We start from the raw sequence: 23,550 nt of genomic DNA, 5'->3' as shown, positions 1-23,550 counted from the left end.
ACACTGTCCACTGGGCCAAATAGACAGGTTTCTTGAAGGTAGCTTGGCAAGTCTCCTACCAGCTATCATACTAGCTGCCAAAGGCTGAAGAGCAGGCCCCTTTTACCTTGGTTCTCAAAATTCCCTATGGTAAATTGCAAGTTTTAGGAGCCCAAACTATTGCCTTGGGCTACATGAAATCACTGTAGTCCTCCCTCCCAACTCCCAAACTTCCTGCTCCACAGGTCCTCCTCAGCCTACTCCCACCTGTTATTGTAAAAGCCGGCAGAGGAACTCTCTAAGACTCATTTTGGAGTGTTAGACAGCAGGCAGTCTTTATTGCAGCACTGGGCACACACACAAATAGCTTCACAAAAGTGAGCGCACCTCAGATCTATAAGCGGCAGCCAATATACAGTGAGATGATACATATTCATAACTTTTCCGAGAAATGAGTTACATATGCATTAGACTTCCTGGAACTAATTATAATATCTGCATCGTAGTAACACATGCAGTTTCTTGCTGGGTGGTGGTCTCGAGGGGTCCCTGGTGGTCACCAGTAGTCTTCCTCACCGTGTCTGCTGGTTGACCTCAGTGCTCACGCATGCTCACAAAGGTCTGTTTAGGAGATGTTGTGCGGCTGTGTTGTGTCTTGAGCTGGTTTGTTTTAATTTGCCCTGTCCTTATTCCTGTTATCTTCAAGAATAGGCCGCACCTGCCTTATTTATTAGCCTTATCTTCAACCCCCTTTCTTCTTCACGAAATCACCAACCTGCAGCTGTGTCTGCACATTCCAGAAGCTACACTGGCACTGACCTACTTTATTCTCAGTAAAAAACGTTTAGCAAAACGAAAACCAAGACGAAAAAATGTTAGCAAGACATCTTGGCTTACACACCCTCAAAGTCTTTGCAGCCCCTTGCCAGCCACTCCGGACTCTTTCCCCTTCCCTAGCTCCGACCCAGCGGCCACCACAGAAAACACACACATCCCAGGACCGGCACAAAGAGTAACGACGGCCCAGCGGAGCCGCCCCGCTGGCACGGGAGCTCGCCTGCCCGCTTCCAAAATGGCGGCAGCCGCGCGCCGCCGGGGCGGGGCGGAGAAGCGGCAGAGACCGCCCCGGAGCAGCGGGGCGCATGCGCGCCGCCCGGCGGCCGGGCCGGGCGCAAGATGTCGGCGCAGGGGGACTGCGAGTTCCTGGTGAAGCGGGCCCGCGAGCTGGTGCCGGGGGACCTGTGGGCGGCCAAGGCCTGGCTCATCACGGCGCGGAGCCTCTACCCCGCCGACTTCAACATACAGGTAAGCGCCACCGCTGCCGCAGCGGCGCAACGTAAAGGCGCGGCGCCCCGCTCCCCCACACGGCCTTGCGGCGGGCGCTGCCTGACTGACTGGCGTTTCGGCCCATGGGGGCGGAGGGGCGGGGCGGCCGGTTGCCGTGGTGACGGGGTCCCGGCAGCGCCTCGCAGCGCCGCCGTTCCGGCCGTTCCTCAGCCTAGCGGCTGCGGCAGACCCCTGCGCGGGGTGCGGAGGAGGGCGGCTCCCCTGGCAGGGGCTAGGCCCGGCGCCCGTGGCGGGGGCTAGGCACAGCGCCCTGACAGGCGTCCAGGCCTAGCACCCAGCGAGAGGCCTGGCCCAGCATCGCCAAAAGGGTCTGACCGAGCACCCGTGACAGGGGTCGGACTCAGCATCTGTATTTTGCTGCCCAACACTCTTGCCGACTTCCTTCGTCACGTTTCACGCCTCCCTGAACGCACAAGACGTTGTCGGGAAACGCAGAGCCGTGCAGTGGTGGTGCCGCAGGTGCCCAGCCTCTCACTGTGGTGTCCAGTGGTTAAAAATAAAGTGGCGAGCTTGTAACTGCTCGTTGTGTTTCACTGCACTAAAATCCACTCCAATGAGTACTTTGTGAAAGAGGTGAAAGTGTTGTTTTTTTAATAACTGAGGGGAAGGTTCCTTTCTGATTCTTGTATTTGCACATGATGAAACATTTGGGTTTGCTGCTGCAAAAAAGCTATTCCTAATAGAGATTTAAAGTACCTCTCTGGCTTTTGTAATAGCTTGGGTTTTTGCTTTGCATTTGACTGGAAACAATCCCTGATCAAAGAACTCTTTGAATTCTCACTAAGTTTTTTATTTGTGTAAAAGTAAAGCCAGCATGTTAATATTAGAGCATTATCATACAGAAGTTTATGCCTAATTTAATGTGGGATTAGACAGTCTATACTCAGCTAATTTCTACAGCAAATGTTGCGGGCCTTTTTCTGTTGTTCAGACTGCTGTGGCAAATTGGGGACAGTGGTTTAGAGTGGAAGGACTAATCTGATTCATAAATGTATTCAAGAAGGTTGATGTTCTGTTCTTCCATCTTGCAGTATGAGATGTACACTATTGAGAGGAATGCCGAAAGGACAGCGTCTGCGGGCAGGCTGCTCTACGACATGTAAGTAATCAGGGCAGGAACTCTACAGTTATGCCAGGTGCTTGTTTCCATAAACGTCAGAGTTTCCAAAAATATAATGTGAGTGTTCTCGGAAATCCGTGTGGATAAATTAAGCAGAAAAGGTCTTATTAATTAAAAATAAACAGCAAAAAGCAAGGTATTATTTTGCATTTGCCCGTGCACTTTCTTTCATAGGAAGGTTTTGTCTTGGAAAAAGATTTTGAGATCACAGTGCATTCCTTCCCTCAAACTTTATTACAGGTTTGTGAATTTTCCAGACCAACCTGCTGTATGGAGGGAGATTAGCGTTATTACATCAGCATTAAGGAATGACTCACAGGACAAGCAGACACAATTTTTAAGAGGTAAGGATTCTATTTAGTGAATCTTGAAAGACAAGACCTCTGGTTACACATCTAGTGTGGCAAGTAAATGTCAGTCTTTTTAACTTTGCTTGTGGGCTGCAGATTTTTTTTCTCAGTTCAGCCTTAGAGACTTCATTTGGTGTCTTAGGCTTAGGAAACACGAAGGGACACAAGAAGCTGATTCCCATTGCTTTGTCTCCGGTATGGATAGACTAAGTCTGCCAGAACAACAGGCACTTAGAAAAGAGATTGCATAGGGAATAATGAATCATCGTCTTACTGATTGCAGAGAACAACAAATGATCATAAAACCCAGGTGAATTCATACTATGAAGTGAGGGTTATGAAAATGAATGGTGACCAGAAAGGCTTGGCATTCACTGCTGGCAACCACAGGCAGTTTTGAAAGCAGGATTTACACCTGACAAATTATAATCTACTGTTTGAATATGTGCTTCAGAAGCTCTAAGGATAAGCAGTGTGTAACTGCATACAGGCAGTGTGTAACTGGATACAGGCTATTCCAGTTAAGGAAACATGCTTTTTCATGGTGCGTGTTTATTTTTCAAAGAGAATACATAAAATGTACAGGGGGAACATGTTGGTTTCTTTTTAATGTCTCACTGGAAGTTTAAATTGAAAAAGCTACCTTTTAATAAAGAAAGTATTAATCATAGAAGTGTATGTAAGTAAAAAAATAAATGAACATTCTTGAAAAAGCATCTTAAAATGTCAAATACTTAAGTATTAGGATTTTCAGTATTCTACTTATTAACAGTCTTACTTGCTAATTCAAGTTCTGTGCACCCGAATAAACACAGATAAATATTGATATGGTCTTCTCTGAAAGAAACAGCCATTTTTTTTTCCAGGCATAGATACTAAAAGCAGGAAAAAGTATAAGGAAGTCTCTTTCACTCTGCACATCAAGGTGATGTTGACCAGTCTTTTACCCTTTGTCAGTCACCTTTACAATTCAGACATAGTAAGATAAACATTTTAATTTTTTTTTTTTTTTAAGGATTATTTGAAACCCTTCCTGGTCGGGTCCAGTGTGAAATGTTACTGAAGGCCACAGAGCAGTGTTTTAACACATTAGAAAGGGCAGAAATGCTATTACTACTTCTGCGACGTTTCCCAGAGACAGTGGTGCAACATGGGGTAAGAGAAGAGAAGCTCATAGTAACTATTCAGGATATTAGTGTTCTGTTTCTTGAGATTTTGCTGAAATGTATTTTCCTTTGCCTAGTGAGAGGATGAGTCTTTGTATGCATGTTTAATTGTGGTAATAGTTCAGATTGCTATATTTTGAGGTTACCACCAGAAAAGAATTGGGCAGAAAACAAATGGAAGCAAATAAAACAATTTTTTCGTTTTTAAATGCAAAGAATATTTCGTGCTTTTTGAAAAAGCAGAATAGCACAAAAAAGAGTGTAGAGGAGTATTACAGACTAAGAAAGAATATTGCTTCAGCTTGTCAGTAAAGTCTCATTGAGGGCAGAGTGCTTTGAGGTTATAACTAGACTCTAACAAGCAGTGTGTTTGACTTACAAAACTACAGCTGGAGCTCTTTAAATGATGTCCTACTGTAAGGACAGTTTAAGGATAGTTTAAAATAGTTTAATGACTACAAAATCTGATAGTTCTGAGACTGACTTAACACTAACGTGTTCTGGCTCGTACTAGCATCAGGCAGAGTGCAGAGTCAATTACTACAACTCAGTAACAAGCTGCAACTTTAAGGCCTGGTACCTCCATCACTTTCACCTGTCTGTGCACATCTTTACCGATACAGTTGCATGCAAAGTTTTTTCTCTTGGTCTTGTTTTACTATCTTCTGGCATTGCTTTTCAGTAGGGATAGTTTAACTATATATTTAGAGACTAGCACATGCAGTTGCCATGTAGTGAATTGCTACTCATGCATCCACTGAATTATTGTTCAATTCCATTGAATTGCAGTTCAAAAAGTTTCTAAAACCACTGGTCCAGTGTTTGATTTTCACCTCTGCTTACACAGGTAGGCCTTGGAGAAACGTTACTAGATGCTGAAAGTATTGAAGACCAAGAATCCCCAGTGAATTGTTTTAGAAAATTATTTGGTAAGAAAATATTAATGTTCTTGTTTTATTATACAACCTTTTAGTGTGGCAAGATTCTGAGTTCAGTAAACTACTTTCAAGATATTAAGATTAGAAAACCGCTTTAGTCAGAAGGGGCTCAGGTCACATTAGGCCAGACTGACCATATGGTACAAATTGGTATTGCAGTCATTCATGTGAGATTCTTTGTGATCCCTTGTGGTGTATGGTCAGCCACGGGTGGAGGCTTACATTGCTGATTGAGGAACATTACTTAGGACAAACAGAACGAAAAACCCCACAAGCCTAAAGGAATTTTTGGTTTGTTTTCTATTTTAGTTTGTGATGTTCTCCCTCTAATAATTAACAACCCTGATGTTCGACTTCCTGCCAGCTTGTTATATAAATATCTGAATAAAGCAGCAGAATTCTATATTAACTATGTAACTAGATCTACACAGACAGAAAGCCAATATCAAGGTAAGAATATTTTTACAAAATTAACTTTCTTAGGATGTATTTTAGTATTACTGAAGTGATGTCCATAAATGAATTTATGTAATGTATCCCGTAGACAAGAATTAATAGTATTTGATGTTTCTTAGTTCTTTGATACCAAAACACCTCACAGTGCTTCAACCGCTTAGTCATGATGCTCATGATGCCTCAGCTTATGTACTGAGAGGTAGGACCAAATTCCAAGATCTCCTATGGAGCCTATCAGCACTCTTGTACGAGGAGGCAGAAAGGCCTACTGCTCCCTGTTAGCCTTCTCAGTAAAGAATGGTTACCCAGAAAGCTCCGATGTACATTTTTGCATGTCTCCTTCTTGAAAATAAATAAGTTGGTTTGATTTCTTTATGAAGAGACAAATGTGCTGGTTTTCCTAGGTTCACAAGATTCCTCTGATATTATGTCTCCAAGCAAGCGTAGCTCTCAAAAATACGTAATAGATGGTCTCACAGAGAAATCATCCCAGATTACAGATCCTTGGGAGAGGCTATTTAAAATATTGTCTGTGGTGGGAATGAGGTGTGAATGGCAAATGGATAAGGGAAGAAGGTGAGAAATGCATACTTTTCCAGGTATTTCTTCTCAAGGAGAATTTGGCTTTTTAATTCTTAAAGAGATGTGTTGAAGAAGGATTTTAACATGATGGCATTTTGTGTAAATTCAGTGTAACTCTTCTTTCAAGACTGTACAATGTAAAATAAAAACATGGATCCAGGGAGCACTTTCAAATTAGTCTCAAAACTAAATCTTTGTTGATGAAAGTCGTGCATAAGAACTATAGTACTGTGAGGTATCCTTCCCCAGGTGCCTCAGCAAAGAGAAACATGGTAAATGTTTAGTGAAGTTTCACAGGTGTGCATTCCTAGCTCCCCCTGACTTGCAGCTGGGGGATTCCCTCATTAAGTTTTTCATATTCACTATGCATTCTTTCCTTTAGTTTTGGAGTCTGTGTAACATCCTAATTTCTTTTTGTCTCTCTTCCTCAGAAGTTTCGGTGATATTTTGCATCGAATGAAAGACCTCTGCAGATACATCAGTAACTTTGATAGTGATGCACATGCTAAATATAAGAATCAAGTAGTGTATTCCACGATGTTGGTCTTCTTCAAAAATGCATTCCAGTATGTCAGCAACATCCAGCCATCACTCTTTCAAGGTTAGTTTCTGATGTTTCAACTTTTGTAAAGAGTTCTTTGTGATTTCATCGCTAATGTCTTGAAAGACCTTTTCTCATTAGTCTTTTGAAACAATCATCTTACAAAGTGACATGGGTCTTTTTTAAAAATCTCCCAAGCCATTAGTCCTGCCAGCAGAAGCAGTTCATGACAACTGTTGTAGTGGATCAGACCAAAGATCAATCTCACTTAGCATCGTGGTTTCAGCCTTGGCTAGCAGCAGTTAGTTGTCTAGCAAAGAGAAAAGTAACAGACAAGATGTTATGAGAAACATCCATAGGGTTGGTTCCTACTCTTCCATGAGCATCACGTTTGTTTCATTTTCTCCTCTGATTCTGCTTCTTTGAAGCTGATATTTTCCTGGCTTCCTTCAGTCAAAAGATTGTACAAAAAGCTTCCACAAAATAAGTGAAGATATTTTTGCATTGGGAACACACAACAAATTTATAATTAATCAAATAAAAACTGAATAGGAAAAGATTTCCTGAAATTCTTAAGCTTTCTTTGGCTTTCTTTATATAGTTTAAGCATAATCTCTAAGGTGTGCTTTGCACATTAATCCTAATCTGTAATTAATTTGTAAATTGGACATTTAAAGTATGAATGTTATTTGTGCTTTTTCCTACCCATTGAAGTCTGCATTTGGGGCATGTCACGTCCCGCTCAAACAAGGGAGGCGAGTGATTTGGATTAGAAAATCCCCAACAGAGTGGACAACGGTGAGACAGGTCTCAAAGTTCAGACATTTATTAATTTCCCACAATGTTCTAATTGGATATGCGATAATTGACTAAGTATACAACAAATTACGGCAAGCAATATAGTATGCCTTGCATTACTTAATGATAATAATGAAAAAGGGGAAAAAAAAAAAAAGAGAGAGAGGTAGAAATAGAGATCACTGGTCCGGGTTGCTGCATTGGTCCCACCAATGAGGGTTCAAGGATGCGTCCATTCTCTTCTCTTCACTACTTCTTTTCCTTTCACTCCTCGCCCTCCCTCAGTTTATACACACTTTCCTTGGGTCACTCCCCTAGGCTGACCTACCTATCTACGTATCCCATGTATGGGAAGGGGTAAAGTGCATCATGGGATGATGTAACTAGCGTGATCTTGTTAATTTTCATTAGCATATGCAGGGGTGTCAACTTTAATATGCATTTCATGGATAATGAAGCAAAGGTCATTCACCGAACAGAAGATTCTTGAAACTTTACAAGATGCACCAGAGCAGAACTGTCCTGTCTTCACAGGGCTCCCTCCTCCAGCTGCATCCTGTGCTCTCCAGGCAGCCTTATCAGCTCCAAACTTCACACTATCCTCCCTGTGACTATAGTTTTGTTACTTGCAAGTGTTTAGAGACACTCCTTGGCTCAGAGGGCCTCTGCTCCCCCCATCCTTTATCTCTTTCTCAGGCTGTTTTTCTCAGTCTCCGTTTCTCACAGGCCTGTTTCTCTCGGGCCCTGTTTGGGGGAGTTACAAGTCATCTCTCACAGGGCATATCAGATTGGTTGGAACACCCTGGGTTGCCTCTTCAGGGATTAACTGGACTTTTCAGCGATGGCCCAGAAGCTGAGGGAAGTTCTTTAACCTCCAGTTTGTTTAGAACTTGCTGAAATAAACAGCATCTCAAAGAGTAATTTTCAACTCTTCAATAGCATGCATTTCCTGCTTCTTCACTTACTGCTAGGGAATTCCTTGCAACAATAACAATTGTCACCATAGGTAATCAGTACTTACTAAGACTACAATTACTGATCCATGGTAAAATTACAATTTTAATTATATGTTGTGTTCATAAGTTTCATCACAATTTCCTGCATGGAGCAAATGATCATTTGAGTAATGAAGCACTCAATACAAATGATGGGTTTTAAACAACTTTACAGAAAGTTGGATAAGCAGTTGAACAGTGTCAGTAGATAGCTAAGCTCAGAAGACAAATGACATGGCAACTTGTATGCAAAAAATGTGTGTCGCTTTAACAAATACAGGAACTAATTGAGTTGAGTTTTTTGTTCTATCCAGAGGAAAGAAGAGTTATGGTGGGGCAGTGAGATACTTTAGCTGTGCATACAGTTTAAGCTGCTTGATTCTGAGGTGCGGGAGAAAGGAAGTAAAGCACTGGTGAAAATGTTCCTTTCTAAGCTGTACAATTAAGTATGTTAAAGACCATGTTTTCAGACTGAACCACCAAAAAAGGAATGTATACTGAGATAGCAGAGTGCAGTCCCTTCGGTGCAGCATTTCTGGACATCAAGACATCCTGGATGCCGCATTTGTGGACATCCTCTGTCATTTTCTGACATCACAAAAATATCTCCAAGACATCTTTTACACATTTCTGCTTTAGCATTAAAGTCCAGTGGTATTCAGTGCCTTTCGTATCCTTTCTATCATCAGGGTTTTTCCTCCTTCTGTTTGGAGGGCTCACTGTAGTAATGTAGAATCCTGTGTATTTTGGAAGTGTAGTGGTGGGGAAAAAAGCTGTCTCCTCCTTAATCCAGTAGCTCTGAGCTTTGATCTGCGACTTTCTCCTCATGTGCATGGATTTGCAAGAAACCTCTTGAGAGAAAACTTTTCAATGCATTTCTCTTACATAATTCATTATCTGCCTTGCTGGAGACTTGAGAAATGAATTAGGCAATTCACACCTCTCATAACTCAGGCTGCCTGCAGGCTTGGCAGGAGCTGCTGTTTGGACTGATGCTTTTAGGGTTTATTTATAAAACTCTCTGCTAGAAATCAATTAAAAGCTCTGTAAGCTTAGATTCTAGAGCTCAGTTAGACAGAAAAGCACAGAACTGCTCTTTGTATGGCCTTGTAATTTTCAGTAATGTAAGAGAAGGTTTTCAGGTCAAGGGTGAGGTTAGGTTTTGTTTGGTTTTAGGACTAGAGGTTTTGGAATCAAGGCTGCAGTGCACTTGCCTGCTACTGAGAAGAGAACATTTCTTTGGAAAGCAAAGCACTTACTGATTTGAATGAACACCAGTTATGAGTAAAAGAAAAACCCATTCTTTTCTTCTCAGGTGTTGGAAGTAGGCAGCTCTTGAGATTCTAGTGATAAAACTCTTCCAGCATCCCAGTTGTGGTACTTTCATATCTGTTTCTTACAAATGCAGTTTTCTACATTACGATTTGGCTCTATTTTCAGTTCATACAAGTTAAATTCCAACACAGTGGAATACACGATGGTACAGGAGAGTTGATTGCAATGTGTTGTAGCCTTTGTGTAGGGGACATTTCAGTGGTGGTATTTATTTTGAACATAGTCAAAGGGGAGGTAACATTATTTGTTAAGCATGACAGGTTGGTTGTTTCTTGTAACATTAACTTCTGTTGTAGTGGACTCCTTATACATCACCTTTGTGATGGGAAAGGCTTAATGTAAGTTCTTTTATGTCAAGAGATTAAATGGATTGTCATTATACTAAGCTCTCAAATGAGTTCTTTGCAATTATGAATGAGACCTTAGCCTCATATCTCTCTGCAAATAGAAACAGAAATGCATGTACTGAAAACACTTGTCCGCGCTACTGTCTTGTCTGGTGGAGATTTCCAAAAGGGAACACAGATTAATGGGTTTCCCCTTTCCTGTATATTTCTCTTTGTCTGAGCTTTGCACATCTATATACAACTTGATTGTGCAAAAGGAGAAAATGTTTTAGGAAGGAAAGCTTTCTCATTGGTGGCCATGTACCAATGTTGTTTGAAATGAAGAAGTGTTGTTCCTATTTTATATCTAATGAAACTTCAGCACTGAGGTCTGAAATAACAGATACCAGATCCCACCGGATTTTCTATGACACCAGTGGAAGTAGAAATTATGTCTTCTCTGCTTCAGAGTGAGGCTTCTCTAGAGGCTTTGAGGAGTTATGATGGGCTCTGGCAGTCAATTAAAGGTTTAATTCTGTACACTGAAATCAGTGGGTGCAAAGCTGACACTGAGTGATCCTACTGGGGAAATCCTGTGATAAAATACACTCTTTGTATAAAATACACTTCTTTGAGACATCAGTGCCTGTCAGCATATTGCTTTGGTTTCTCATGAGAATGTTTTGAGAATATTGCTGTGCTTTGCCATGTTCAGAGCTGTTTGTTCTGTTCACTTGTTGAATAGTTGTACTTACATAAAAGCAAATAATGCTTGATGAGAGAACACCTGCTTCCTGAGTATATCTTGTGACTGCTCCATAAGAAAAGGATTCAAAGATACTCTGAAGCTCTCAAGCAAACTCTTGTGACATCTGGTAAATGCATTCTGACCTTTACTGTAAGGCTGCTTTGGGAAAACCGTAGCTTTACCAGCATAGTTTAAGCTTATGCAACTTTAAGTGAATTAATTTCAGATCGTTTTCTCTAGCATTATAATCATTACTTGGGAAGGAAACAAAACCAGCTTGATGTAGGCATGAGACCTTTCAGATCAGTTTAGAGCAATCTTGAATTAATTTGTCTTTAAATCCAGGTCCAAATGCTCCAAACCAAGCCCCCCTGGTTCTTCTTGAGGATGTGACCAACATCTATGGTGATACAGATATTGATCGTAACAAACACATACACAAAAAGAGGAAACTTGCCGAAGGAAGAGAAAAGACAATGGTAACTTTTCTAGACTTTGTCGTTCATAACAAGAAAGGCATTGGTACAGGAATTTAGACAATAGTGGTTTTGACACACATGCAATAGACATATTTTTAGAGCTACTCTGGAATAGCTGTTTATGACCTCAATTTGCAAACAGATTTGTTTGGCTAAAGCCAGCAAGAATAAAACAACTTGTGTAGTAATTCCTGTAGACATGTGTGCTGGATGTGAATACTTTAACTTGAAGGAGTTCAGCAGAAACTGCAGAAGCCTGTTAAAAATCGTAGCTATAGCCATCAGATGTCCTACAACTAAACCTCCAAATGAATTGATTTATCATGATTGGAGTTGTGAATACATCTATTTCTTTAATAGTAGAAACCCACTATTTTATAGAATTTCTCTGCTGGTAGAAGTACGCACTTACAGAAGAATTACATTTCCTTTGCATAAGCCACTGTAGGCTTAAACTGAGTGATAGTGTAAAGTGTAACAGATAATCTGGCTGAAGCTCAGTGGCGGTACACTGTGTTTAACAGAATCAGTTCTTTCGGGATACTGTTTATCACACTATACCACTGAGTTTCTTGGTAGCAAATCAGATTGTTCTAAATATTAAAACAAGCTAAGTGAAAAGTCACTTAAAGGCACCTAAACTAGGACACTGGCATCTCTAGTACAGAATTGTTTTCTTGTGTTCAGTGGAATTTCTGTGACTTTAGAGTCCTTTGAAATAAGTATAAATTAAGAAGTGAATCTTTTTGTTTTATATGGACTCTTAAGCAGAGCTCAGATGATGAGGATCCTTCTGGGAAGGCACGAAGTCGTCATATTACAGTAAACAAGGCAGATCTTGCAAACTCTATTGAAGTATTAGAGAGCTTTAAACTGGCAAGAGAGAGCTGGGAGCTGCTCTATTCTCTGGAATCACTTGACAAAGGTAAGGCTAACTGCAGGCAGAGTTGCACTTAGGCTTTATTGCTGTGCGTAGAAGTAATTTTACTATTGTTAAAATAGAATTCCTGTCATTTACTTTGGGTCCTGAGTTTTTTTGATCTAAGCTCCAATAAGTTTTATCAGTTGTTGCATTTCTGATTATTTTGTTCCTGGATTTTGTTTCACTCTTCATGCATCTTTGCTTATTCACCCCCACACCTCATGGAAGCAGGTTTTACTGAAGGAACAGTTGGTTAGTAGTAGGGCTGGTAATACTTGGTGAGGATGTACTGCTAATGGCTGCTTTACTTCATGCTTAAGAAGATGTGTCTTTACTGTGTCTCTCCCTTTCTGATAATATCTGGTGTGATAATCTTGAAAACAAATTTCTCTTCTAAAAAGCAGACAAATAGTACCACCTAGCTGCTTTTAGATTTGCTGAACACTGTGAAGGGAAGTATAGTCAAAATATGATTGTATAGGAAGAGAATGTCCTATATTGGAAAGATTTCACACTCTTACTGTTTCCTTTTTTCATTTTTAAATTCTGCTTTTCTTTTTTGCTAGATAATTGATTTTTAACCCAAAGCTGTGAAATGCTTCATTTTCTCTTTTATTTTTTCTTCTCTGACCACTTACACAGAGTTCACCAGAATTTGTTTGTCATGGAAGACAGACACCTGGCTTTGGTTAAGAATCTTTCTTACAGACATGATCATCTACCAGGTAAAAAAATAAAGTAAAAGCTAGTAGAAATGACACCATTACATTGCTCTTCCTCTAGTGAATAGCTGTTTTGATTAGTCAGTTTGACTGCTTTAAGTGTCTACTAATTTTATCCTTTAAAGGATGACCCTTTTGGGGATGGAATCATACCATTCTTACCACGAGCTGGGTACCTACTTAGGATATTCCTGTCCCAATAGCTGTTGAGTCCAGCTAGTTTTGGCATATGGAAGAGACCTCTGTGTTGGCGTCTTGACCAGCACATATATAGAGTGTTATGGAAGAAAATTGCATTTTATTCCTCTGTTGGTGCGTTATATTGGAAGACAATCAGAAGAATTTTCAAACAGCAGAAGATTTTAACATCTCGGTTAAAATTTATCATTCTTCTTAGAAATTAGGCTGACTACTCATTCCAAATACCATCTATAGAACAATGCTTGGTTTTAAATATTTTTCCTTTGGGGGTCTTTTATTTTTCCTGCACTTGTATCTGAACAAGAGCTATTTCAATATTAGTCTAGATAAAGTAATTACTAACTCTGAAGTGCGTGATCATTTGTTCCAGTTATAAATGTGGCTTTTTAAAGCAGAATTCTGGCTTTTTAAAGCAGAATTCTGTTCATCTTCTCACTGCCTTGCAAGTCATTTATTCACACTCCTGTACACAGCACATCACTGCAGAGTGTTCTGCTAGATTAAAATTGTGAAGCCCTGTTACTTGGACATGCTCTGTTTTAAAGCTTTCTGTAAGGAAATTTTTATTTTTATCTTTCAAGCCATTGTATACAGAATACCCTAACACTGCCTTTGTCTTTTTTTAAAGGGGCAGTACAAAAAAGCAATTAGCAGCCTACATCACTTGGCAGCTCTTCAGGGCTCTCATTCTCCACAGCAAATTACAGGACAAGGGTCACTAGAAAATCAGAGAGCACTAATCCAGTTAGCAACATGCCACTTTGCCCTTGGAGAATATCGGGTAGGTACAGCATTTTATGCACTGGTCCTTCATCTTACGGCCCTGTGCTTCCTGTTTGTCTTCTTCCTTTGAATTTTCCCATTAGCCTGCTTTCAACAGGGTATCGAACACAAGCCAGGGTCTACTGAAAAATCCATGCTTCACAGGGAGGAGAATTGCATTCCTGGCACATTAACTGTCCATTAGCATCTCTCTTACATAGTCTATTAGGTAGTTATGATTTGAGGGGGTTATGATTTTCCATAGCTACAAGTGTTTGAGTTGTCTGTAAATGTAACCTTAAATTTGAATTCCTTAACTTTACTGAAACAGGTTTAATTATTGAGGGTAAATTCTTAGGTATAGGCTTCATGTGGCAGGGGAAAGAAAAGGTTTATTTAAAAGAAACTTCTGTGATCATCTTAGAAAAGCATTAGTTATCAACTGACAGTGTAAGAGACTCCAGAACAATATTGTCTGGCCTGACCTCTGCACTTGCTTTACCTTTGCAATACATACTTTGTGTTTTTTAATATTACAGGAGTGCATGGTGGTCTGAGGTCAGTCAGTGTCAGCACTAATAATAAAGGCTGGTTCTCTTAGGATCTAACATCATCCTAGTGCTACTGGACAAGTCTTTTTGTCCCTTCCAGTTTACTACTTTTTCATTGGAAATGTGATAATGTATACCCACAGACCTCTTATTGTCTCTAGGAAATAGCATTAAAAATTCATTGCATTTCTGTATTTCTGTCATGCTGTCAGATTGCCATTTTCCTTTCTATTTTTACCATGGACAGAACAAGCTTTTAAAAACTATTCTAAGAATTAATTTGAAAACTTAATCCTTCAGAATAAAATAGTTTTTGATTGCAGTTATATTGATCTTACACTCTTGAAATAAGGAATGCCAATACATATTTTTTCACAATTAAAATTACTTATGTGGGCTCTCAGAGATTGTTTAATGAGAACTACGTATTTTTGCTCAGCTAGACTAAGTTATGCATTAAGTCCACTCAAGTTCTAGCAGAGAATTTTGTGATTGTTTTTTCTTTTTCAGTGTCTGAAATTTTTAATTAACATACCTGAATTTTTAGAACTTTAATTTAGACTTAGCATTATCACGTCTCTCTTCTTTTTATAGCAAACATGCGAAAAAGTGCTTGATCTCATGTGCTGTATCCTACTTCCAATACAAGAAGGAGGTAAAGCACAAGAGGAGCAACCTAAAGTCAAGTCTAAATTCAGGAAAGGTATGGAGTTGCTACTACCCTAAACTTGGTGTCAGCTCAATTTTAGTTCACGCGTTTTGGCTGAGTATATAATTCTTCTCTTTTTGAATTACAAAAAGAGAGGAAGTTCTTTATCCCTGTTTGTGAGTGGTTTTCCTGCTGGTACCTATTAAAGTATATTGGTAACAAAGTCCTACCAAAGCAAAAGAGAAATGAAGCAAAAATTTTTAAAATGTGTAACTTCACTTTTTGAATAACTTGTAATTTACCTTCAAAGTTTTCCTCCCTACCTGAGATTTGACAATTGCAGGTTTGTTTTGCTCTGTTCTCATTTTTTTCAAACTTAAACAATCATGAGACCCCTAAAGAAGTGTATGATAAACTATTCTATTGCAGGGTCTGATTTGAGGCTTTGGCCATGTACCAGTAGAGCTATCATGCCTTACTGCCTTCATCTATTGCTAGCTTGTTTCAAGGTAAGCTATACTCAAGGCTTCAAATTCTCTCATGTCTAAGGTGTAGTTTATGTATCTGGGGTCCTGAAACTATGTGGCCTTATCCCAGTGGTGGGACTAGGTGCGAAGGGCTGTGCCTCAAGTGCTTCTCACCTAAAGGGGTTTGTGGAGAGTCTTTTCTGGGAGAGTGGGGGGGGAGTGTTGATGGAGGAGGGTTTGTTCTCCCTTTTTTTTCTTCTATTCATTTTAGTTTTGGTCAGGGGAGATAGAATTAATCTTAAATTATTTTTGTCTGTACTCAGACTTCCCTTATAGGTCAGTGGAAAGAATTTGGTATTTTGGCTGGAAATTTCCAACCTATTTTAAATGTATATATTAGGGCAGGATGAAATACGCTCCTGAGGAACTTCTTTTGTATTTGCACAAATGTAGGTGACATGAATCCCATATATTTATGAAAGCAACATGTGTTTCCTGATTGTCTCAATGTCATTTCTTTCCCTGAAGCTCAGAGCTTTCACAGACAGCAGAGATGATATGGCGCTGGGCCACGTAGTTGTTCTGCTTCAGCATGAGTGGCCAAGGGGTGAGAACTTGTTCCTGAAAGCCATCAACAAAATCTGCCAACAAGGAAACTTCCAGTATGAGAATTTTTTCAACTATGTCACGAGTATCCTTTAACCAAGAATGTCTTTCACATCTAAAACTATGTGCTGGTGTGTTGAAATAGCTGTTAATTTCAGCAGCAGCTTTCTCTGTATATCATACTCTGTATTTATTTTCATACCATGCAAGCCTCTTGTAATAGGTGGCAGTGCACAATGGACTATAAATATGCCTTCTGTCACTGTTCTGGCACTTGAGAGTACCCGTAAGTACACTGCAATTGCACTTCCATTCTGAAAAATAGGGCATTATACTACAAGACTATTAACAAAAATGATAAAGCAGTACTTGTGCTTCGAAGAGTTGAATGATTTTGGCTATTGTTTATGAAATGCTTGTGTGGTAAGATTTTTGGGTTGAGTAAGCAAAGGATGTTTGATTTTTATATTCAGATATCTGACATACGCTTTGATCAGCACACACACATGTGGACAGTTTAGTGTGTAACCTAAATAGACATCTGGCCATGGTACCTAGGAAGCAAGGGGTCTAACTTCTATCTAAAAAAGCTCTGGTGTTAAAAGAAGGGGGAGTAAAAATAAGCGTCCAAAACATAAAACTAAAAAGGGTGATATGTGCCACCATGGTGGCATTTCCTTCGTTCCCAGCCTCAGTATGCGCTGCTTTGATGACCTGCAATGCAGTAAAAGGAAGTAAAAACAATCAGGGAATTTGTTTGGAGAGATGAGCTTTCTTTACCTCTGTCTGTCTGTACATATGAAGAAAGAAAAGAAATTGACAGATGTTTGTATTTAGCACTTTAAAAAGCTGTTTCTCATGAATTTGTGGAGGATTAGGAACACATGCTGTGGCCTTTATCACTTCTAAGAATGAGTTACTTCAATAGCTGTTCATTTTGACTGTCCTTTCAGCAATGTGGCTTCAGATGTGAGGGATAAAAAGGAATATTCTCTACCATTTTTTCCCTACTCAAATCTAACATTTTCTTCAGATATTGATATGTTGGAGGAATTTGCTTATTTAAGAACACAGGAAGGAGGGAAAATTCATCTGGAACTGCTGCCAAATCAAGCAATGTTGATCAAGTAAGGATAAAAAAGCATTTACTGTTTTCTTTGAAAGAAGAAAGGGAGTATGTTCTGGTTGTCTTTGCTTTCATGTAATCTTCTGGATAGTGAGTTTGTCATGTCTTTGAGTTTCAATTTAAGGAGTTGGCTAACGAGTTCAAACAAGGCCGTGAGTTTTTTTTTCTGACTCTCCTGCTGATCTGTGAATTCTTTTTGGGGGTTATTTACCTTTAAACTCCTACTTTTACAGAAATTTATTTTTAAGTGTGGCATTTGCTTTAGAATGATTCATATTAAAGTGATTACAGTATTGCTCTTTCAAGCAGACACTTGCACTTTGCAGGAATTCTTTAAATAATTAGGCATGAATGTAAGGTGTTGCTAATTTTTCTGAACAGTAATGCTGAACAGAAAGCACTGTTTGTCGTAAACAAAGTTATGAAAGACCACTGAATGATGAAAAACTTAGGTATAAAACATAAATTAAATTACACTGTAGGCAGACTCTAAGAACCTTTCTGTCTGAACTAGCAGGTCATCTCTTGCTATGTACTGAACAAGCTTATTCTGCTTAGTTTATTACGAGATGCTGAAGGAAATTAATAATTTGGATTAACTTCCTAGGTGTTCTTAGTATTGAGTCAAGACTGAACAAGCATCTGATGCAGGGTTTTAGTAGCAGAATGTTTTGGAATATGCTGGTTGTTTATTAGAACTTGTGGTATTTTGCTTTATAAGAGGGGGACTGTTAAAGTTTGTTGAAATTCCAGTTTGGATCACTGTATTCTGGCTATTCACTAACTAGAAATGGGCTAAAGCTTTCAAAAAATGTGAGCCTAACATTAGACAACTGAATCCAAATTTGGACTAGTAAATAGATTTTCCAGAGTTCTAGGTAATCAACACAAAAATGAGATATGAGGTGTAATTAAAGAAAAAGAAGAAATACGAATGCTTAATTATGTGACAGAGAATCTTCTCTTTTAAGTTCTAGATTTTCAAACTCTTATCCTTGCTATATGTCACTGCTTGTAACCAGCTGTATGAAAACAAGAATCAGGGTATGCTACACTACGTATTATGTTAAGTAATAGGCTTTGTCAGCAAGAGGGCTTAGCACTGAAGACTACACCTGCTATCTCGAGTTAGTTGCAATAGTTCAGCGCTATTTCTCTGCATTATGGCTTTTATTTTGATTGGCATGTTAGCTGTTACTTACTGTTCTGACCCCACCAGCCAGGAAATAGGTAGCGAGCTTGCTTGTTTCTAGCAAGACAGAAATCTCTCTTTGACCTCCTTTTGACCAGTATTATGTTTTCTCAGTGATGGAAATGCTTGTAGAAGAGAGGTCTATTTCTTAGTGCTTATTGAGCCAACAGTCAAATATCCCATCCAGCTGGAAAAGCTGTGTACAGTGTCTTTTACGTGGCTGAGATGTGTAGGACAGGAACCACTTCATCAGAGAGTTGATGGGAGGGAGAGTTCGGGGCATAGTTCACTAATCGGAGATGACATCTACTCCCCTGGTACCCCAGATACTGTTTTAGCTGGACTGGCTGTGAGGCTCAGGGTTGGTGTGACCCAGCAGTGTTGACCTCAGCAGCCTCCCCCAGCTAGGGTTTTAGTTGAAGTGCGCCAGCACAGCCCTGTTTCCTGGAACAATGGTTGGTAGGCTCAAAATCTGCAGGCTGGCTTTCATCTTCCAAACCTATCACCAGTTCTGGTTGTATGAGCTGCTGCATGATCCTCCCAATAATTAGCAGGGGCAGCTCAGATAGTGTTCAGTCATGCACAGGAAGACTCTGTGAGTTTGCCACAACAGCCCAAAGACGAAGCAGTTTCTCCTTTGCCTGATCTCTCCTCAGCATAAATGTATGTAGCAATCCTGCATCTTAATTGATGGGAAATGTATTACAGATATTATATGTTTTTTTATAAGGACAGCTTTTTGTTTCATGACTTGGAGGATGTTTTCTGTTCAGGTAAATTCCATGTTCTTCTTCAGTACTTTTCCTCAGTTCCTTAAACTTTATAGGAAATTAGTATTCATTTTTTCTGAACCCAGGAAAGCAAACTGCAGTGTGGTTTTCAAAAGCTCAAGTAAGGTCTTGGTAGCCTGCAGACTTATAATTGGGTCCTGCAGAATATATATACAGCTTGTATCCATTGTGGGAATATGAAGGTCCATGGTTTTGGTTTTCACTGGTGATACAGCCAGCTCATTCTGTTTGCAGCATCAACAAGACTTCTACGATGAGCTCTGAATTCAACCACTACATGCTTTTGAACTCCATTCTAGACAAGCCAAGTTTCATAGTTTTACTGATTATACATGTCAGTAGCAGCAGTGTTAGCTAGTGAGGTTAAAGAGGAAAAGAACAATATGCAAGAAATGACTGATTAATATCGTGCTCTTCTTTTTGATAAATCTTACTCTAATGAGTCTAATCTTAGCCTACCAAACTGTGTAAACTTGATGTGAAAGCTGTTGAGTGTTCTGCCTCTACTCACGTTCCCATCACATCTCCCCTTGGGGACAGAGGAGGAAAAGCTTAGTTGGTTTAAAGTGAAACAAAGTATCCTGAAAGTGTAATTTTTATTCTGATTGTGCACTTGGGTATGTTTAGTTCTGACTGCAGATCTTGCAAACAGTAATGAATACACAGTTGTGCGGAATCCCTTTTGCAAACATCTGCCACTCTGAGACCAATAACATCTTTCTCCTTTGTATTTTCTGTTCCCTGTGTCCCATTTTTGCAAGTACTGGACTCATTCATGCCAAGAACTCTTGAAAAATTATCTTGTTTGATTGAATAATTCTTGTGAATAGTTTATTTCAGGTTATTGTAGAGTGTTTATGTACTACTAAAATGTCCCATCTTTATTTGACTTAGCTCTCCATCCATATTCATCAATAAATTATAGAAACTAACGAAAATGTCCTCCTGTGAGATCTGAAGGTAGGCACCTAACGAAATATTATAGGGATGTAAGTGCGAGTCTTGCTTCTCTGCTCCCTTCTTAGCATCTATGGGGGTGAACGATGCACTCAGTACTTAGATGCCTCATAAGATTTAGGTGACATTTTGAGAGACTTAGGTTAAGGAACTAGGCCTGTTCTCTATATACCAGATTTCTTATTTCTCCTTAGGTGGGGCATTGGATTTGCTCTAGGCAGGACACGTGAGGTTATTATCTTGTGTTACAGATAGCACACAGAGATAAGGACTTAACTTCACAGAGAAGACAAACTGTCTTTCAGCTGAGACACCTTTTGGTGGCTAGTTCATGTGGCCCTGGTCATAAATGGGGGGTTGCTCTGAGTGGGCATTTGTGCTCTGACATTGTTCCATCCTCTAACAGCCATTTTTGTATGCAGTTTGAATTTGAAAAGGTGAAAAAGGCCATCTGTGGGCTAATGAAAGATACTTGGGCAACCTGTAACAAACACTGTCATGTACTCAACTTGGCCGATACCCGCTGTGCATGCACTTGGCTTGGGCTCAGCAGCAAATCCCTGAACTCCCAAGTGGTGGGCTCTCCCGGGTCACTGATGCACTCTTGCCAGCTCTGCAGGGCAGCTGCGGTATCTGCAGTGCTCCTCTGATTAAATCTTTTCTGACTGACACGCTTCCTGGGGAGAGCTACGACAGTTCATCGTAGTACAACTGTGAATTGGTTTTGCACCTACTGCTGTCCCTTCTCCTGGTGTAACTGTCCAAAAATATGTGTATATATTTAGACCACAGTTGCAGAACAGCCTTGCAATGAAATCTGGGGATATTTGCATGTTTGATGCTGTTAAGTCCTGCACCCCTTCGGCTGCTCGGTGGTCATACCGCTGTGTGGTCTCACTCTAGTTCTCTGTTGCTCCTTTTTCTGGAGAGTTGTTTTGCACCGGAGGGGGAGTTTGTGTGTGGGTGTTTGAATGCTGCTGTTTGCTGTTTTTTAAAGGACTTCTAGCCCTCCCATGGGGTTACTGCAGCAGGAATTCATACCTGTGCTACAGCCCAGCATACAGACTGCTGACAGGTACCAAGTGGAAAAACCCCGCTCATAGTGTGCTGTGTTTTGTCAACATGTTTTACTGCCCATGGTTTTCAGCAATTTGTTACTCAATATTTATCTTTTTTTTTTCTCCATTTGTGCCTACATTGCCTGGCAAACCATGTTGTTCGATTATAACATTTATTTTCCTTTTTCCCATAAGTTGCCAGTATCCGTGTCCTTTCAATTTAATAATCACTGTTGAATTTAAACAAAAATGTAGAAATCCCCCCAAATGATGCTGATGTTCAATCATGTATTAGTAAGAGTATAACACTTTTCAAAATACTGGTTACTGCATCCTTTTGTAGCTCCTTTTCTTCTTTTAAGTTGTTCTGAATTCTGTTTTCTGTTTTCCAGCTGTTACAGGACACATCTTTAAAAGTGCTGCTGGTTTGCTCAGTAGCTGCAGGTTGCACATCCTCCTTTAGGTTGTGACTGACCATAGCACTCGGCTGCCAGCAATGGTTAAGAGAGTAAAGATGGAAAACAGGGCTTTTCCCATAACCACTGAATATGCTGGAATACTTTCAGTGCAGTTTTGCTTCACTCAGCCTAGCTCATCAATGAATTGCCCACTAGACTCCAGGCTAGTCTCTTCTTTGCCTTTTCCACGTGTTACAGAGGTCTCTACTGTTTTGGCAGAGAAGTCTCTTCTCAAATGCTGGACTTGCAGATTTAAGCGAAGGTGGGGTAGTATTGTTGGTGAGGGTAGTTCCCAGACTTTTTCCTTTCTTGTTTCCAGCATCTCTGGATTGGCACAGATGCCCTCACCCTTTATTTTTTATTTCCTTTCTGTCTTTCAGGGTGCTTGCTGGGTTCAGCCCAGCTCTTCCCTTCTTACCCATGACTCAGAACTTGTCTTAACGTTAGCATTATGCTTTTCTCTCTAATTTAATTTACACTGCTCCTTTAGTAGTGCTAGGGTGCTCATTTCAGGGCATATCTTTTGCTTCCCTTCTTAAGTAGGTCTTACAGGTAGGTGGTACGAAGTCTTGATCTTACTTATCCAGTTCTGGACCAGTGCAAGTAAAGTGTAGTGCTTTGGTGCTGCAGAACATTGTCTTAAAGACAAGATTTAGGTATCGAATGCTACAGGCCAGCGTGAGGACAAAGAACTGTTCATAAGAATGGCCTTTAACAGGGCAATATCCCAAGAATTTCCCCAGCCAGCATCGCTTTAGCTTGCTCAGTAGCTGGACCTTTGTTCTGTTTGAAAACAGGTCCTGAACTTCTGCTCAGAATAAATGTAATCCCTGCCTGGTGTCTAGTATCTCCACAAAAGCTGGCTTCTACTGACGTGGACTCCAGCCTGGCTTGATGTGGGCTTTGCGTTGGCCTGTGAAGTGTTCACTGCGCCTTTTGTTAGTCAAGAGTGATCAGTGCCCACAGGATTATATAGCTCCTTCCTGTGCTTTCCTACTGGTACAAGATGCCCTCCGCTCTTTAGGGTGGCAGCCATCTATCCCCTTCCTCCAGAGAAAGCAGGGTCATCTTTTCACTCTTCTTTCAACCCCAACCATTTATAGAAGTGATTACAAGGAGGAAGTGGCCTGGGCAGCAAAGGTGGAGAGAAAAAAAAAAAAAATTCCTTTCCCCAGGCGAGAACTTTGTACATGCTGGGTTAAGAGAATAGATCTTCCTGTTAGCCAGAACAGCAACATTTTTTTTCCCCCCCACAGTCATAATCAAAGCAGTGAGAGCATAGACTTTTATGAAACTTCTAACTGTTGAAAGACTTGTAAGCTACTCAACACATGATTTTTAAAAAAAATAGCATAGCACACAAGCTATTTGGGTCTCCTATAAACTCGGGTATAGTAAGTGACATGCAGCACCTTTTAAATTACTGTAGTGCACCAAATAACCGTTACTTGATTTTGTCTGTCTCTCTTTGCTTCATCACTTAAGGCATCATACAGTTACCCGGGGTATCACTAAAGGAGTGAAAGAAGATTTCCGCCTGGCCATGGAGCGCCAGGTCTCACGCTGTGGGGAAAATCTCATGGTGGTCTTGCATAGGTTCTGCATTAATGAGAAAATACTGCTGCTTCAGACTCTTGCTTGAATGAACCGGATTATGATGCAATGTCTCTTACGAAGAGAGGGCGAGGCTCTTAAATTGCATGAACAGCAGTGTGGCAGTGGAAAATCACTTGTCCAGAGAGTCAGAGAAGCTCCCTGTGAGTTACAGGTTCTGCAATACACAAACACTACTCAGTGTTTGTTCACTGCTTAGTTTTCTTATGTGGGGAGATCAAACTTTATAAATAAAACTTTGTTTAAGAAGTCTTCTGTAATGTCCTATTTGTTTTGGGTTTTTTTTCTAGACCATTATACTAAGGTGTGCATCT

The 23,550-nt window shown here is 40.2% G+C and overlaps 1 protein-coding gene across 4 annotated transcripts; it reads left to right on the top strand.

The window, feature by feature from the left end:
- The first annotated feature begins 1,127 nt into the window (after positions 1–1,127).
- On the top strand, positions 1,128–23,485 carry INTS10 (integrator complex subunit 10). 4 transcript variants are annotated; one of them, XM_074823274.1, is made up of 18 exons: positions 1,128–1,284; positions 2,358–2,425; positions 2,687–2,790; positions 3,812–3,951; positions 4,810–4,891; positions 5,210–5,350; positions 5,761–5,932; positions 6,370–6,539; positions 11,027–11,160; positions 11,932–12,085; positions 12,725–12,807; positions 13,634–13,786; positions 14,913–15,021; positions 15,397–15,476; positions 15,963–16,125; positions 17,074–17,167; positions 21,104–21,181; positions 23,108–23,485. In XM_074823274.1, the coding sequence occupies exons 1-18, from the start codon at positions 1,156–1,158 to the stop codon at positions 23,262–23,264; spliced, it is 2,211 nt and encodes a 736-aa protein (XP_074679375.1). In that variant the 5' UTR covers positions 1,128–1,155; the 3' UTR covers positions 23,265–23,485. The 4 variants fall into 4 exon arrangements, with proteins under 4 accessions (XP_074679375.1, XP_074679374.1, XP_074679378.1 ...); XM_074823273.1 differs by having other exon boundaries at positions 11,929–12,085; XM_074823277.1 differs by lacking the exon at positions 21,104–21,181.
- The last annotated feature ends 65 nt before the right edge of the window (positions 23,486–23,550 follow it).

This window comes from Strix aluco, chromosome 4 (assembly GCF_031877795.1).
Source record: "Strix aluco isolate bStrAlu1 chromosome 4, bStrAlu1.hap1, whole genome shotgun sequence".
Classification (NCBI taxonomy): domain Eukaryota; kingdom Metazoa; phylum Chordata; class Aves; order Strigiformes; family Strigidae; genus Strix; species Strix aluco.
Note: the sequence above shows the minus strand (reverse complement) of the source record. Positions and strands in the feature narration are given on the sequence as shown.

Coding starts and splice junctions, on each gene's coding strand:
- INTS10 (XM_074823273.1), top strand. CDS start 1,156: ATGTCGGCGCAGGGGGACTGCGAGTTCCTGGTGAAGCGGGCCCGCGAG. Junction 4,892..5,209: donor TTGTTTTAGAAAATTATTTG/GTAAGAAAATAT, acceptor TTTCTATTTTAG/TTTGTGATGTTCTCCCTCTA. Junction 21,182..23,107: donor AGCATACAGACTGCTGACAG/GTACCAAGTGGA, acceptor TCATCACTTAAG/GCATCATACAGTTACCCGGG.